This window comes from Chiloscyllium punctatum, chromosome 5 (assembly GCF_047496795.1).
Source record: "Chiloscyllium punctatum isolate Juve2018m chromosome 5, sChiPun1.3, whole genome shotgun sequence".
Classification (NCBI taxonomy): domain Eukaryota; kingdom Metazoa; phylum Chordata; class Chondrichthyes; order Orectolobiformes; family Hemiscylliidae; genus Chiloscyllium; species Chiloscyllium punctatum.
The window spans coordinates 4,350,713-4,367,356 of NC_092743.1; the positions used below are offsets into that span (position 1 = coordinate 4,350,713).

The following is a 16,644-nucleotide window of genomic DNA, read 5'->3' on the forward strand; positions in this document are numbered from 1 at the left end:
CTATATTTTCGATTAGGAATAATCCTTGGCACAACATTGTTCTGTTATGTGCTTTTCTATGTTCTTTCGACCAGTTTGGGCTGAAGAGACTGTCTCTGGGCTGTAGGACTCTGTGGTTAAGTTGAAGTTGTCTCACCACTGCTTTCCTGGAGCAAAGAGGAATTGTTACTAAATGCCAGAGACAGCCATGTTCTGAGGTTGGAAGCTGTTTCTCCCAGTGTTTCTGGAGATCCTCTGACTGGGATGAAGAGAGGCGGCCCCAATGTCTCCCAGAACCCCACCAAGTACATATAACCCCACAGTATGTAGGCAGCTTCCTTCCCCCCTCCCTCTCCACACCAGTCCGATCGTCTGAGAAAGCTCCATCATAGTGCAGTGCAGATGGACTGAGGGGACGGGTGTTTGAGAGGGGCAATGTTTGGATTGTGGGAGGAATAGCATCCGAGAGCTCAGAGGCACAAAGCATCCTGCATTTGAAACAGTTCAAAAGGGAACTGCAGGTGGCAAATGGACCCAGGCCTAGAAAAACTCACCATAAGAATGCAATGGTCTTCCACTGCAGTTTGAACTTTGCCCCCTAACCTCTGACCCTGTTGAGGGGGACTGGGCTTGTAAGTGGGAGCTGACTTTGCTTTCAGACTTTCACGATCATCAGCTATTCTCTTCAACGCCAACTCATGGTCCTGGAACAGCAAATCAAACAACACATCAGTTATAGCTCAGCCCCCTACCCCCACATTACTGATGAAGGGCTTATGCCCAAAACACATTGACTCTCCTGCTCCTCGGATGCTGCCTGACCAGCTGCGCTTTTCCAGCATCACTCTCTTGACTCTGATCTCCAGTGCTCACTTTCACCTCTTCATTCTGAGACGATACCCTCTGGTCCTGGACTCTCCCACAAGGGGAAACATGCTCTCAGCATTGATCCTGGCAAGCCCCTCAGGAAGTCGATACGTTACAATGGGATCACCTCATTCTTCTAAACTCTGGAGAGTAGAGTCTCAACCTGTTTGGTCTTTGCTCAAAAGACAATCGCTGAAAAGCATAATAAATAAAGAATAGATATCACCCACAAAAAAAACAAAAGAACTGTGGATGCTGAAAATCAGAACCAAAATTGCTGGAAAGGGAGAGGAGAAGTCAAAATTGCTTGAAAAACTCAGCAGATCTGGCAGCATCTGTGGAGAGAAAGCAGAGTTGACATTTCAGGTCCAGTGACCCTCCTTCATAACTACATATTAGAACAAATATAAAGCATTTGGATTTTCAAAAGGTTCTCAATAAGGTATCCTGAATAGGGTTACTTAATAAGATAAGAACCCATGGTGCTAGAAACAATTGTTAACATGGATAGAGAGCTGGCCAACTAACAGAAGACAGAGAGTTGGGATAAAGGAGCAGTTTCAGGATGGTAACAGCTAAGTAGTGGATGGCCACAGAGGCCAGTGCTAGGCCCACAATTATTTACCTTATGTAATTAACAATAGACTACTGTAAACTTTGTGGACAACACAGAAATAGGTGGGAAGGCAAATGGTGAGGATGACACAAGGACATTGCAGGGGGATACAGACAGATTAAGTGAGTCAGCAAAACCTTCACAGACAGAATGTAATGAGGGTCAATGTGAGGTTAGACACTTTAGTAGCAAGAAGAGAGGAGTCAACTGTTACTTAAATGGAGAAAGAGTGCAGAAAGCTACAGGGCAGAGGAATCTAGGAGTCCTTGTCCATCAATCACAAAAAGCTGGCGTGCATGTTCAGCAGATAATAGAGAAGGCAGTGTTAGCATTTAGGTCAAACGGAAAGGAATGAATATAAAAGTAGGGAGATCACACTCGAACGATACAAGGCACTAATCAGGCCTCAGCTGGGATAGTGTGAACAGTTTTGGGTTCCTTATCCAAGGAAACATAGATTGGAATTGAAGGCAGTCCAGAGAAGGTTCAATACACTGATCCCAGGTATGGAAGGACTGCCTGATGAGGAGAGGGGAGGAATGAGAAACAACCTGATCGATACACTTAACGGGAGGGTCCTGGGAGTTTTGCCAAAGAGACTTCGGGGTGCAGGTGCATAGTTCCTTGAAAGAGGAATCGCAGGGAGACAGGGTGGTGAAGGTGGTGTTTGTCATACTTCCTTTCATTGGTCAGAACACTGAGTATAGGAGTTGGCATGTCATGTTGCGGCTGTGCAGGACTTTGGTGATGCCACTTTTAGAATATTACATACAATTCTGGTTGCCCCACTTTAGGAATGATGTTGCTAAACTTGAGAAGGTGCAGAAAAGACTTACAAGGATATTGGCAGGGTTGGAGGGTTTGAGCTAGAGGGAGAAGCTGAATAGGCTGGGGCTTGCTTCACTGGAACGTTGGAGGTTGAGGGATGGCCTTATAGAGGTTTATAAAATCATGAGGGGCATGGAGAGGGTGAATAGCCAAGGTCTTTTTCCTACAGCAGGGGAGTCCAGAACTAGAAAGCATAAGTTTAAGGTGAGAGGGGAAAGATTTAAAAAGGAGTAAATGGTTTTACACAGAAGGTGATGCGCGTATGGACCAAGCTGCAGAGCAAGGAGTGGCGGCTGGTTACAATTACAACATCTAGAAAGCATCTGGATGGACATAGGAATAGGAAGGGTTTAGAGGGATATGGACCAAGTGCTGGTAAATGGGGCGAGGACAGACTGGGAGGTGTGGATGAGTTGGACTGAAGACTGCTCCTTGCTGTATGACATGTGGAAACATTCATCTCCTGTTGAGGGCAAGTCCAGGAGCAGAGTGCATTATTGCTGAGCAGAGGGCTGCCCATTTAGGACTGGGATAAGGAGGACTTTCTTCTCTCTGTGAAGCTGTGGACTGAGGCTGGCCACTAAGAATGTTCAAGGCAGGAAAGACAGATCTTCAATCGTGAAGGAAATCAAGACTTGGAGGGGAAAGGCAGGAAAGTAGAATTGCAGATTACTGGATCAGGCACGATCTTATTGAGTGGCGGAGCAGACTCGATGGGCTGAATGGCCTACTTCTGCTTTTATGGTCTTTGTGTCAGCTAGAGGTGAGAATGATTTCAAATGAAAATTGAAAGAAATAAACTGCAAGCTGACAGGGATAGAACAGGGGAAGGAGACTGATTGGATTGCCTGAGAGAGATAGTAGCCACTCAAATGGCCGAATAGCCTCCCTCGGTGCAGCAGCTACTCTGTCACAGAGACTGGTGAATGTTGAGCTGTTGCTTTCCTCCAGATGCAAACAAGACCATCATGCAGCACGACCAGCTGTTTTACCTGGGCCCCTACAACATCACCTGCTCAGTTCTTGGTGACGCTGACTAGCACTGGTTACCTTTACAGGCCAGCATTCTGACTCACAAAGGTTTTCTTTGCATCTGATCAGACTGCAGGGACCTCACACCTGAATCATATCATCCTGTCCATTCTCGCAGGAGTCTGCGTGGTGATCAGAGACTTCTAGCAACAGGGTGGAATCGTCAGAGCTTTTGTGATGACAGAGGCACAAGGCTAACATTAGTAATGCCACAGTGTCCAGGAAAGAGAGAATTACCACCTGGGAGCGGGGTTGGTAGGTGGGCCAGTCAGGAATCTTGTGGCTCACCTCTTTGCTTTAACTCAGGATGCCATCCCCGATTCCCCGGCATCCAACTGAGGCAGTGACCTGCTAGCTCTCGGTGTTTTAATTCAATTCTGAACGAGACACTTGGCTAACTGCTTGCTGTGCCTTGTACAGGGGATTCACATGGACAGTTCTTCAGACTGGAGACCTATCCCAGCTCCTGTCCCTCCATTTGTATATGTCTCCAATGACATTCATTCATCAAGCTCACACACAGGAGGATCACATGAATGAAGACATAAGGAACTGTACCACTTTAACATCCAACAATGTTATCAAATCCCAGAATAATTACAGGACAGGAATATCTATTCAGGGAATTCCAGCATTCTACAGTTTGAGCAACAACTGCTGAGCATTGAGGGAGGGAGGAAAGGCAGAGGGATTCACTGCATCGTTATCATTGAGGGAGGGAGGAAAGGCAGAGGGATTCACTGCATCGTTATCATCGAGGGAGGGAGGAAAGGCAGAGGAACTCACTGCATCGTTATCATTGAGGGAGGGAGGAAAGGCAGAGGGATTCACTGCATCGTTATCATTGAGGGAGGGAGGAAAGGCAGAGGAACTCACTGCATCGTTATCATCGAGGGAGGGAGGAAAGGCAGAGGGATTCACTGCATCGTTATCATTGAGGGAGGGAGGAAAGGCAGAGGAACTCACTGCATCGTTATTATTTACCTTCTGTTTCCTCCTCCTCTCAGCTTTGATTTGCTGAGCGAACTGTTCCCTCTGCTGCTCCTCAAACTCCTTCAGGTTGGGATTTCTCCTGGAGAGGGGTAACGCTGGGTAAGGTGCAGCTAAACAAAAGTTACAAACCAAAACAATCAGGTACTGTCAGAGATGGGAGGCCAGAAAGAAAGCTCAGTGTAGACAGGTTATTATCCTGCCTCACTGGGGGAACACTCTGGAACTCAATCCCTGTTATTCCCAGAATCACATCAAAGTTACAAACTTTAAAATTAGGGCACAAACTTCCTCAATTTACCTGACTTTTTAGAGCCAGGTTATTGAACAGTTTCCCCACTTAACAAGAATTACGTATTACAAGTTATTAGATACGGATAAACAGTATAAATCATTGCCATATAACACCACTAATTAAAATTCTAATCCTATTATAAATTCTTACGCATACACACACACACACAAAAGAATTGTGGGAAAAAACATGGATGGAGGGGAAACTGGGAAAGCAGGTCAGTAGTCTTTGTTCACAAGAACTTAGTTGAGTTGGTTCTTGCTGATCAAAACGTTTTTTTCTTGGCATTCCTTTTCCAACTGGTTCCTCTGGTTTGCAAAAGGCACAGGGTTGCTGGTTCACTCAGTAAAAGTCACTGACTTATCAATTAAAGGTCACATCTTAGAGCAACTGCTGAACAAAAGATAAACCTTTTTTTTTCAGGTTTAAAGTGACTTACTGGAGAAAACAGAGAGACAACTCCTGAACAGTTGGCGATTTGATCACTTTGCCATATCTTCCCCCTGGCCCCAAGTACCTAAAAAATCAATCTCTCAGTTGCTGTCTTTCATCAATAGCTGGTCACGAGTCCACATACCAACAAACTTCTTATTGCCAACCAAAGCTCTATGTGAAAACAGAATTCCTTGGCTCTATTGTCTGCAATCTAAACTTCATGTTACTACTTATTCAGACAAGCTGTTTAAATGATGCTGGTCATCAGGGTCAGGTTACTTGTTTTTCAAAACATACAGCAATCCTTTAAACACTGGTTTTAAAACTGTTCCCTCTCAGTGTGACGCACAGTTTAAAAAAAACACAAAAATAAAAAGTCACCGTCTTTACCTGATTAACATAGTGGTTCAACACTTTCCTGCATTTGGCCCATAGCCATGTGTGTATTTGCACAGCTGGCAAAGTTGGATGAGGAGATTTAGCAGCAATTTATCTTTAATGAGTACTTCTTCAATGTTATGATGATTTTTACCTTTACCTCTTTACAGGCAGCAAGTTGCTGTGTTATATTTGTTGCAGTGGGAGTGTCTCCTACCTCTGAGGCAAAAAGACTGTGTTCATGTCTCACCTGATCCAGAGATGCATCATAACATGTCCGAGCAAATGGATTAAAATCTATACAGAAGCCTGAGTTTTACCTACTGTGTGACTGTGTGCAGTGAACAGATGTAATTCAGTACTAGAGGCCTACCCACAAACTGTGTTCAGCAGATAGCCAAGGAGGTTCCTGTGGTGATTTGGACTGCGGGTTTTGTGAGGCTCAGTGCTAATGAGGAGAAGTCGGGCTGGACTGGGCCAGAGGGATATACAACTGCTTTAAACATGGAGATATGATCTAGATCCCATGGATTTCCATTATCACACACCAGACAATGTAGGGCAGTAGGAACTGTAAAAGCTAATCATGAGTGTGTGACTAACACGAGTGAACTCCAGGGACAGATCTCAATTTGTAACCAGACTAGTTCAGCACACCTATGCAAAGCAGCAATTGGGCAGAGAGAGGGCATAACATCAACAAAAGGAAGTAAATAACAGTCACACAGGCCCAGTGCCACATGATCTTCATGGTATGCAGTTCTGGCAGAGTGCTGGGTTAGCATGGAGCCATCTTAAAAGCACATCTATCCTGATCGGGAATACTCGCTCACCACATGGAGCCAGTAGAATGAGATTGGGCTCTTTGGGCTAGCGAGATATTATTACAAACACTGAATAATATCACAAATGCTCTGATACAGGGTCAACACACTTGAAACATTAGCTCTGCTTTCTCTCTGCAGACACTGCCAGAGTTTCTCCAGCAATTTCTGTTCTGTTTCATATATTTATTGCATAATGAACACTGTATTTCGAAAGAGTGATCAAGAAGTCTGATATGGGAACATTGAGAGCTGATATTATCTCACACGTTTTCTAAGGGAGAGTAATGTTCCAAAAGTGGCACTGGAGTGATCACAGAGTTTAGTTCTCTACATCAATTATAGTTCATAATATGACCTTCTCCAACATCAGTAACAGCAGCTGAATGTCTGGAATGGGTGAACTCCATTAACACTTAAGACATTCAACCATCCACTCCCTTAGCACGTCATCCACCATCTTCAACACCTTCAACATCCACCCCCTCCACCACTGATGATCAGTAGCAGCAGTGTTTACCATCTACAAGATGCACTGCAGAAATTCACCAAAGATCCTCAGACAGCACCTTCCAAACCCACGGTCACTTTCATCTGGAAGAACAAGGGCAGCGATCCATGGGAACACCACCCCCTGCAGGTTCCCCTCCAAACCACTCACCATCCTGACTTGAAAATATGTCACCATTCCTTCAGTGTCACTGGGTCAAAGTCCTGGAATTCCCCTCCCTAAGGGTATTGTGGATCTACCTACAGCACACGGACTGCAGTGGTTCAAGAAGGTAGCTCACCCCCACCTTCTCAAGGGGAAACAGGGTAATAAATGCTGGTCCAGACAGTGACGCCCACATCCTTTGAATCCCTACAGGATTTTATTCCCTTCCCCCATGTCAGCACAAATTGCCCATCTTCTTCCCTGATCTCCCCCACCCCTCATACGAGACGTTTGCCCCTTCCATCTACTCTGTTACTTCCATCCCAAGGGTTATCTCTAGTCTTCCCCCCAAACTAAACATTAACCCCTCCCCCTCCATGGTATGGTCACTAGGTATTCCATTCCCTGTCATGTAGTAACCAGGGGAACTGGTATCATCATGACAGGTCACAGAGCTTCAGGTTAATATTCTGGGTACATGGGTTCAACGCCTGCTGTGGTAGATGATGAAATTTGAATTCAAATTAAATTTCGAATTAAAACTAGCCTAATGGCAACTATCATATAAACCCATCTGATTCACTAATGCCCTTCAAGGAAGGAAATTTGCTGTCCTTACCCAGTCTGGCCTACATGTGACTCCAGACCCACAACAAATGCACTTACAGATGGCTAATAAATGCTGGGCTGTGCCAGTAATTTCCACATGCCACTAGAGGTAGCTAGAACGTAAGGGCTAAGCAGCGAGTTTTCTGTGGCAGCTAGAGAATCCACAGACACTATTTGGACACACTAAAGGCCAATGTCAGCAGGAACCTGTCAGCAAGTATTGTACTATCAGAACTTGTATTAACAAACCAACATCAGAGGGGTCCTGGAGTCAGAATGAATGTAGAAACAGGGAGCTGACAGTCACTGACAAGGATTAAAGAACAAAGAAAATGTACAGCCCAGGAACAGGCCCTTTGGCCCTTCAAGCCTGAGCCGATCCAAATGTACTGTCTAAACCTGTTGGTCAATTCCTTAGTATCTGTATCCCTCTGCTCCCCACCTACTCCTGCATCTGTCCAGATGCATCTTAAATGAATCTACTGTGCCTGCCCCTACCACCTCTGCTGGCAACATGTTCCAAACGCCCACCACCCTCTGTGTGAAGTATTTGCCGCGTGTATCCCCCTTAAACTTTTCACCTCTCACCTTGAAAGCGTGATCTCTCCTTATTGAATCCTTCACCTGGGAAAAAGCTTGTCTCTATCCACCCTGTCTATACCCTTCATGATTTTGTAAACCTTAATCAGGTCCCCCCTCAGTCTCCTTTTTTCTAGTGAAAATAAACCTAACCTACTCAACCTCTCTTCATAGCTAGTACCTTCCATACCATGCAACATCCTCGTAAACCTTCTCTGCACCCTCTCCAAAGCATCTACATCCTTTTGGTAATGTGGCGACCAGAACTGTACACAGTATTCTAAATGCGGCCAAACCAACGTCTTGTATAATTTTAACATGACTTGCCAGCTCTTATATTCAGTACCCCCGTCCAATGAAGGCAAGCATACCAAATGCCTTCTTGACCATTCTAGCCAACTGTGAAGCAACCTTCTGGGTACAATGGACCTGAACTCTCAGATCTCTCTGCCCATCAACTTTTCCCAAGGCTCTTCCATTCATTGTATAATTCATTCTAGAATTAGACTTGCCTAAATGCATCACCTCACATTTGTCTGGATTGAACTCCATCTGCCACTTTTCTGCCCAACTCTCCAGTCCATCTATATCCTCCTGTATTCTCTGACAGTCCCTTATGCTTTCTGCTACTCCACCAATCTTCGTGTCATCTGCAAACTTGCTGATCATACCAACAGTTCCCTCTTCCAGATCATTTATGTACATCACAAACAACAGTGGCCCCAATACTGACCCCGGGGAACACCACTGGTCACCTTTCTCCATTTCGAGAAACTCCCTTCAACTACTACTCTCTGTGCCTGTTGCTCAACCAGTTTTTTATCCACCTAGCTAGAACACCCTGCACATCATGTGACTTCACTTTCTCCATTAATTTACCAAGGGGAACCTAATCAAATGCCTTACTAAAGTCCATGTATATGACATCAATAGCCCTTCCTTCATCTATCAGCTTGGTCACTTCCCCCAAGAACGCTATTAAGTTGGTAAGGCACCATCTTCCCCGCACAGATCCATGTTGCCTATCACTGATAAGCTCAAGATTGAAGAGAACTCACTGAAAACAGTACCAGGCTAGGATAGGATTAATGGATCCTTGAATGGGTGAAGGAGACATTAACAATATCAAACTATGATATAGAATGAGCATCTGTTTCTTACTATGAAACAAGATTAGAATTTCAAACATAGGATGTCTATGCAGTCAAAAATGGCATAAGAGACTCCATTTTCCATATTCCACACCATGTTTAGTCTAGCTAGTCTAGACTGGACTCTATCAGCACATGCTTGAACAAATAGTCAAAAACCAGTATTCAAGACAGCTGTGCATGATCATCAAAATAACACAAACAAATCAATTAAAAAGACCTGGCTACTGCCCCATTCCTCGGGTTTTACCTTCAGGTGGATTCTGTGTGCCAGGTGGGATGTGTCTCTGGTTGTCTGGTGGTTCGGTCAGTGGAAGAGTCACTCCCTGAGCAAGTGGTGGGTTAAATGCTGACATCGCCCCAGGTGTTGAGGCCCGTGATTCCTGACCACGCTTGGTGCAATCCCCCCCTTGGAGCAACCTGTGGAACATCAGAAACTAAGCAATACAACAGCAGATGTCCGCTAAACAGCACGGAGCAAGTGAAGCCACAGAATCCACGTGCAACATATCGCACTCAGCAACCCCACCATCGTTCAAAGACATATGCGTGCGCGCAAACATACACACACGACAATGAGGCTCAAAGAGAAAGTTGATTCTCAACACCAGGATCTCCCAAACCACTTCACAGCCAACAGTCTATCTGAAAGATACTCACTTGTTGCAGTCAATGGGTGCACAGCAAATTCCACAGCCAGCAATCTGAGAAACATCTGCTAATCTGCTTAGTGAGGCTTATTGAAGAATAAATATTGGCCAAAAACATTGGGGAAAATTCCTCTCCTCTCTCCTTTGAAACACTAGCCATGAGATCTTTGCCATTTACTAGACAGGTCCTGGGTTGAATGCCTCATCTGAGAGATGGTACCCTCAATGGCAGCATTTCCTCCCTGGACAGACATGAATGAGGGGTATATCATTCATCACTACTTATCCACACTTCTGAAAAGCAAGGGTCTCTGTCAGTGCATCTCCCTCAAAGTGAGTTGGTAACATCACCCACAGTGTTGACAGGCCGACTGACAGGGATTAGTAACAAGAGATTACAGCAGCTCAGCCTCTGTCTCTATCCAGTCAGGTTGAGTCTTCCTCAAGAAACTTAATCAATTAGTGAGCTATGATTTCCCTTTCATGAAGCTATGCTGAACTCTGCTTGATTAGATTATGAATTTCCAAACATTCTGGTATTCTTTAACAATTGATTCCAATCGTTTTCCAACAATACACACGAGGTTAATTAGCTGCTTTTCGCCTCCCTCCCTTTTTGAAGAGGGTTGGTACATGGCAGTTTTCCAATCCATTGGTACTTCTCCCGAATCCAGTGATTTTTGGCCATACCTTTGGAGTTCCAGGATTCTGATCCAGCAACACTGAAGGAACAGTGATACGCAAACAGGTCAGGATGATGAGTGGCTGTGAGTGGAACTTGCGGGTTGTATCTGCTGGGTGGAAGTGGTTGTGGGTTTGGAAGGTGCTGTCTGAGGATCTTTGGTGATTTTCTGCAGGGCATCTTGTAGATGGTACACATTGCTGCTACTGAGCGTCAGTGGTGGAGGGAGTAGATGTTTGTGGATGTGATGCCAATTAAGTGGGCTGCTTTGCTCTGGATGGTGTTGAGTTGCTTGAGTGTTGTTGGGGCTGCACCCATCCAGGCAAGTGAGGAGTATTCCATCCCACTCCTGACTTGTGCCTTGTAAGTGTTGGACAGGCTTTGAGAGTTAGGAAGTGAGTTACCTGACGTGGGGGGAGGAGAGTGTTGAGTGGTATTATCGTTAGACTGTTAACCCAGAGACCCAGGAATCTTTCTGGGGGAATTGGGTTTAAATCACACCATGGCAGATGGTGGAATTTGAATTCAATACAAAAATCTGGAATTAATGGTCTAATGATGACTTTGACTTCAATGTCAATTATTGGGAAAACCCATCTGGATCACTAATGCCCTTTAGGGAAGGAAGTGCCATCCTTTCCTGGTCTGCCTACGTGAGATTCTAGTCCCATACCAATGTGGTTTACTCCACCTTCTGAGCAATGAGGGATGGACAATAAATGTTGGCCTAGCCAGTAATGTCCATGTCTCATGAATGAATTAAATAAAAGTATTTCCAAGCCTCTGCCCCCTCTGGTATAGCCAGTCCTGTACTTTTGTAGTTTAACCCACGGAAGGTGCTGTATAAGTGTAAACCATTACCTTTTTTGGTTCATATCATAACTGTAAGCAATGAGAAAGGTTTTATAGCAGTGTATGAAGTCAGTGACTGACCATTCAGTAGCGTCGTGCACATTGAAGATTCCAGCCTGCACTGCAGCCTGCACCCGACTCTCCTCAAATCCCATCTCATACAGAGCAAGGAACAAGTCATTGATTGTCTGTCAGGAAACAGGAACAACAAACAAAAAACAGGTTTTACACTGTGGACCCAGAAATGCAGGGCATTCCCAGCAATTCCTGCTCCTTGGACGCTGTCTGACCTGCTGTGCTTTTCCAGCATCACGCTAATCTTGACTCTGATCTCCAGCATCTGCAGTACCCACTTCCGCCTAATAAATGCTGGGCAGCTTACTAATGAATAAATCAGAAGTCACTGGTCACAGAGGCATGGCTGCAAAGGGATCAGAGCTGGGAATTAAATATCTAAGAATCTGTAACTGAATGAAAGGGCAGGCAGCTGGGGAGTGGGGTCAGGGCTGCCTTGTTGGTCAAAAATGAAATTAAACCAATAGTAAGAAGGTGATATCGAGTCAGAAGGTGTAGAAGCTGTGTGGGTGGAGTTGAGGAAGCACAAAGGAAAAGAAAGAGTTATGTACAGGCCTCCTAGCAGTAGTCAGGATGTGGGGAAATTAATCAAGAGATAGAAAAGGCATGGGAGAAAGGCACTAATACAATCATCATGGGGACTTCAATATGCAGGTGGATTGGGAAAACCAGGTTGGCAGTGGATCCCAAGAAAAGAAATTTGTGTCATGTCTATGAGATGGTTTTTTTGGACCAGCTTGTGGTAGAGTCCATGAGGGAACATCTAATTCTGGATGTAGCGAGTTCTTTTTATTAATTTATGGGATCAGGGTGCCATTGGCTTAAGCAGCATTTATTGCCCGTCCCTAATTGCCCAGAGGGCCGTTAAGAGCCAATCCTTTTGCTGTGGGTGTGGAGTCAACGTAGGCCAGAACAGGTAAAGATGGCAACTTCCTTCCCCAAACGATATTAGTGAACCAGATGGGCTTTTTCTGACAACTAGACAATGGCTCAGAGTCATCATTAGAGTTTTAATTCCAGATTTGTACTGAATTCAAATTCCACCCTCTGGCCATGGCAGGATTCAAACCCGGGTCCAAATGGGTCTCTGGGTTAACAGTGCACAAGGTCATTGCCTTCCCCTTGTGAGGAATGAGGTTGACTTGCTGAGGGAGTTTAAAGTGAAAGAAACCCTGGTAGGCAGTGACCAGAAGAAGTTCAAATTAACCCTGCAGTTTGAGGGGAAAGAAGCTGGAATCAGATGGAACGGTATTACTATTAAATAAAGGTAACTACAAAGACATGAGGGGAGAGCTGGCTGGAGTTGACTGGAAGTGGAGTCCAGCAGGAAAGATGGTGGAATGGCAAACCCCCCCCCCCCCCCCCCCGCCGAGTTTCTGGGAGGCAATAGCCTAGTAGTAATATTACCAATCTCTTAATCCAGAGACCCAGATAATGTTCTGGGGACCTGGGTTTGAATCCCAACATGGCAGAAGGTGGAATTTGAATTGAATAAAATCTTGAATTAAAAATCTATTGACGACCATGGAGTCATTGTCAATTGTTGTAAAAATCCATCTGGATCACAAATGTTTTTTAGGGATGGAAACTGCTGCTTTACCTGTTCTGGTCTACGTGACTCCAGACCCACAGCAATATGGTTGACTCTTGGGCAATTGGGAATGGGCTATAAATGTGGCCACACCCAGTGACAACCAGATCCTCTGAATAAAAAATAAAAATTGGGAGGTAAAAGAAGAAACTTTAAGATTAGAGTGATGCTAGAAAAGCACAGGAAGTCAGGCAGCATCCGAGGATCAGGAAAATTGGCTCTTGCCCGTAACGTCGGTTTTCCTACTCCTTGGACACTGCCTGACCAGCTTCACTCTAATCTTAACTCTGATCTCCAGCATCTGCAATACCCACTTTCACCTAGAAGAACAACCTACTGAGGGGAGAATGAGGCAACTATGGCTGTACAAAAGGTAAGACAGAGGCAAGTGTGGACAGTGGGACTCTGGAAAGTGAGGCTGGAGAATGGGGAACAAAGAAATGGCTGAGGGAGTGAGTGGATATTTTGCATAAGTTTTCACATGCTTCAAGAAAGTCAGGGACAGAGGTGAGTGCAGTGGCCATCACTAAAGAGAAGGGGCTTGGGAAGCTGATAGGTCTGAAGGTGGATAAATCACCCAGACCAGATGGACTACACTCCAGAGTTCTGAAGGAGATTGTGGAGGCAGTGACAGTGATCTTTCAGGAATCTCTGGACTCAGTTAGTGGTGAGCTGCCTTCTTGAATCACTGCAGTCCATGTGCTGTAGGTAGACCCACAATGCCCTTAGGGAGGGAATTCCAGGATTCTGATCCAGCAACACTGAAGGAACAGTGATATTTTTCCATGTCAGGATGGTGAGCGTCTCGGAGAGGTATCTGCAGGGGGTGGTGGTCCCATGGATCTGCTGCCCTTGTCCTTCTGGATGGAAGTGGTTGTGCGTTTGGAGGCTGCTGTTTAAGGACCTTTGGTGAATCTCTGAAGTGTATCTTGTAGATAGCACACACTGCTGCTGCTGAGCATCGGTGGTGGAGGGAGTGGATGTGGTGCCAATCAAGCGGGCTGCTTTGTCTTGGATGATGTCGAGCTTAATGCGTGTTGTTGGAGCTGCACTCATCCAGGGAAGTGGGGAGTATTCCATCCCACTCCCGAGTTGTGCCTTGTAGATGTGTCCCCCAATAATAACCCCTCCACCCTAGGAAAAATCTTCTTACTTCCCACCCTATCCATGCCATTCACAATCTTATAAATTTCTATCAGATCACCCCTCAACCTCCTGTGAAAACAAACCTAGTCTACCAACCTTCCTTCATGGTTAAAATCCCCCCTACTGGCAACATCCTGGTCAACCATATCTGTACCTTCTCCAAAGCATCCACATCCTTCTGGTCATGTGGCGCCCAGCACTTTATACAATAATCCAAGTGAGGCCTCACTAAAGTTATGTGAAGCTGCAGCATAACTTGCCTATCCTTATACTCACTGCCCCTTCCAATGAACACACGTATGCCATCAGCCTTTTTCACTACTTTATCTCCCTGCACTGCCCCCCTTCAGTGAACTATGGACCTGCACACCCAGATCCCTCTGCATTTCAACATTCCTGAGGGTTCTGCCATTCACTGTATAATTTCCACCTGTACTTGACCTTCCAAAATGCATCACCTCACATTTGTCTGGATTAAACCCCATTGGCCATTTTTCTGCCCATGCCTCCAACCGATCTATATCCTGCTGTATCCTCTGACAATCCTCACTATGCACAACTCCACCAATCTTTGTATCATCTGCAAACTTACAAATTAGACCAGCTATGTTTTCCTCCAAATTATTTATGTAGATTATAAACAGCAGAGGTCCCAGCACTGATCCCTGTGGAACACCACTAGTCATAACTGCCCATTCTGAAAAGCATCCTTCCCCCACTACCCTCTGTCTCCTATGACTAAGCCAGTTCTGTATCCATCTTGCCAACTCACCCCTGATACCATGTGACTTCACCTTTTGTACCAGTCTACCATGAGGGACCTTCTCAAAGGCTTTACTGAAGTCCATGTAGACAACATCAACCACTTTTCCCTCATCAATCACCTTCATCACCTTCTCAAAAAACTCAATCAAGTTAGTGAGGTACGATCTCCCCTGTACAAAATCACGCTTTTTATCACTAATCAGTCCACTTACTTCTAACTGCTTATAGATCTTGTCCCTGAGAATCTTTTCCAAGAATTTCCCTAGCACATGTGAGGTTCACAGGTCTGTAATTTTCTGGGTTTTCCCTGTAACCCTTTTTAAACAACGGGACAACATTTGCTATTCTCTAGTCCTTTGGGACCTCACCTGTGGCCAAAGAGGATACAAAGATGTTTGTCAATGTTCCAGCAATTTGTTCTGTTGCCTCCCTCAATATTCTGGAATAGATCCCATCAGGACCCAGGGACTTATCTATCCTAATACTTTTTAAGATCCACAACACCTCTTCCTTTTTAATAGCAACTTGGCTTAGAAATTCAACATTCCCTTCCCTGAGATCATCATCCACCAATTCCTTCTCTTTGGCATATACTGGTACAAGGTATTCATTTAAGACATCACCTACCTCTTCTAGCTCCACACATACATTCCCTCCTTTGTCCTTGAGTGAGCTGACCCTTTCCCTTGCTACCCTCTTATGTTTTATGTCTGTATAAAAAGCCTTGGGATTCACCTTAATCGTGTTTGCTAACAACTTTTCATGATCCCTTTTAGCCCTAATTCCTTGCTTAAGTTCTTTCCAGCTTTCCTTGCATACTTCAAAGACTTGTCAGTTCCCATCCTCCTAGACCTTACATGTGCTTCCTTTTTCTTTTTGACTAAGGTCAGAACATCCCTGGTCATCCAAGGTTCACATAACTTGCCATACCTATCCTTCATTCTCATAGGAACATGCCACTCCTGGAGTTGTATCAACTGCCATTTGAAATAGTCCCAGTTGTCCAGTGTGGATTTACCCTCAAACAGCCACGTCCAATCAACACTCTCCAGTTCCTGCCTAATATTGTTGTCGATCACCTTCCTCCAATTTAACACCCTCACCCAAGGACTCCTGTCCATCCCTATCTAATATTCTAGCTCTGACCTGCTCTTATAGCTACTGTGCTTATAATCTCCCATATATGTAAGAATTGTAAGGGTTCAAATAGTAGGTGATTTTAATTTTCCAAAGAGTGACTGGGACTACCATAATGTTAAAGGCTTGGATGATGAAGAATTTGTTAAATGTTAACAGTAGAAAGATTTTCTTTATCAATATGTAAATGTTCCTACTGGAGAAAGAGCAAAACCTGACCTTCTCTTAGGTAATAAGGCAGGGCAAGTGACTGAAGTGATAGCAGGGGAACATTTTGCAACCAGTTGTCATCATTTTATTTATGTTTAAATAGTTATGGAAAAGATTATAAAGGTTTGAATTGGAATAAGGTAAATTTTAATGGTCTGAGACAAGAACTTTTGCAAGTTGATTGCGTAGACTGTTCACTGAGAGTAGTAGGGGACGTGGAACCCACTGCCTGCAATAGTAGTAGACTCGCCAACTTTAAGGGCATTTAAATGGTCATTGGATAGACATATGGACAAGA

At 44.7% G+C, this 16,644-nt stretch overlaps 1 protein-coding gene across 3 annotated transcripts in view; it reads right to left on the reverse strand.

The window, feature by feature from the left end:
• LOC140476836 (uncharacterized) overlaps positions 1-16,644 on the reverse strand; it is a 63,861-nt gene that overhangs the window by 41,610 nt on the left and 5,607 nt on the right. For all 3 annotated transcript variants that reach the window (XM_072569649.1, XM_072569648.1, XM_072569650.1), the window contains exons 2-5: positions 11,504-11,610; positions 9,489-9,658; positions 4,307-4,425; positions 534-683 (exon numbers count right to left, since the gene is read on the reverse strand). In XM_072569649.1, the coding sequence (XP_072425750.1) occupies positions 534-683; positions 4,307-4,425; positions 9,489-9,658; positions 11,504-11,610 (546 nt within the window). The remainder of the gene's footprint in view (positions 1-533; positions 684-4,306; positions 4,426-9,488; positions 9,659-11,503; positions 11,611-16,644) is intronic.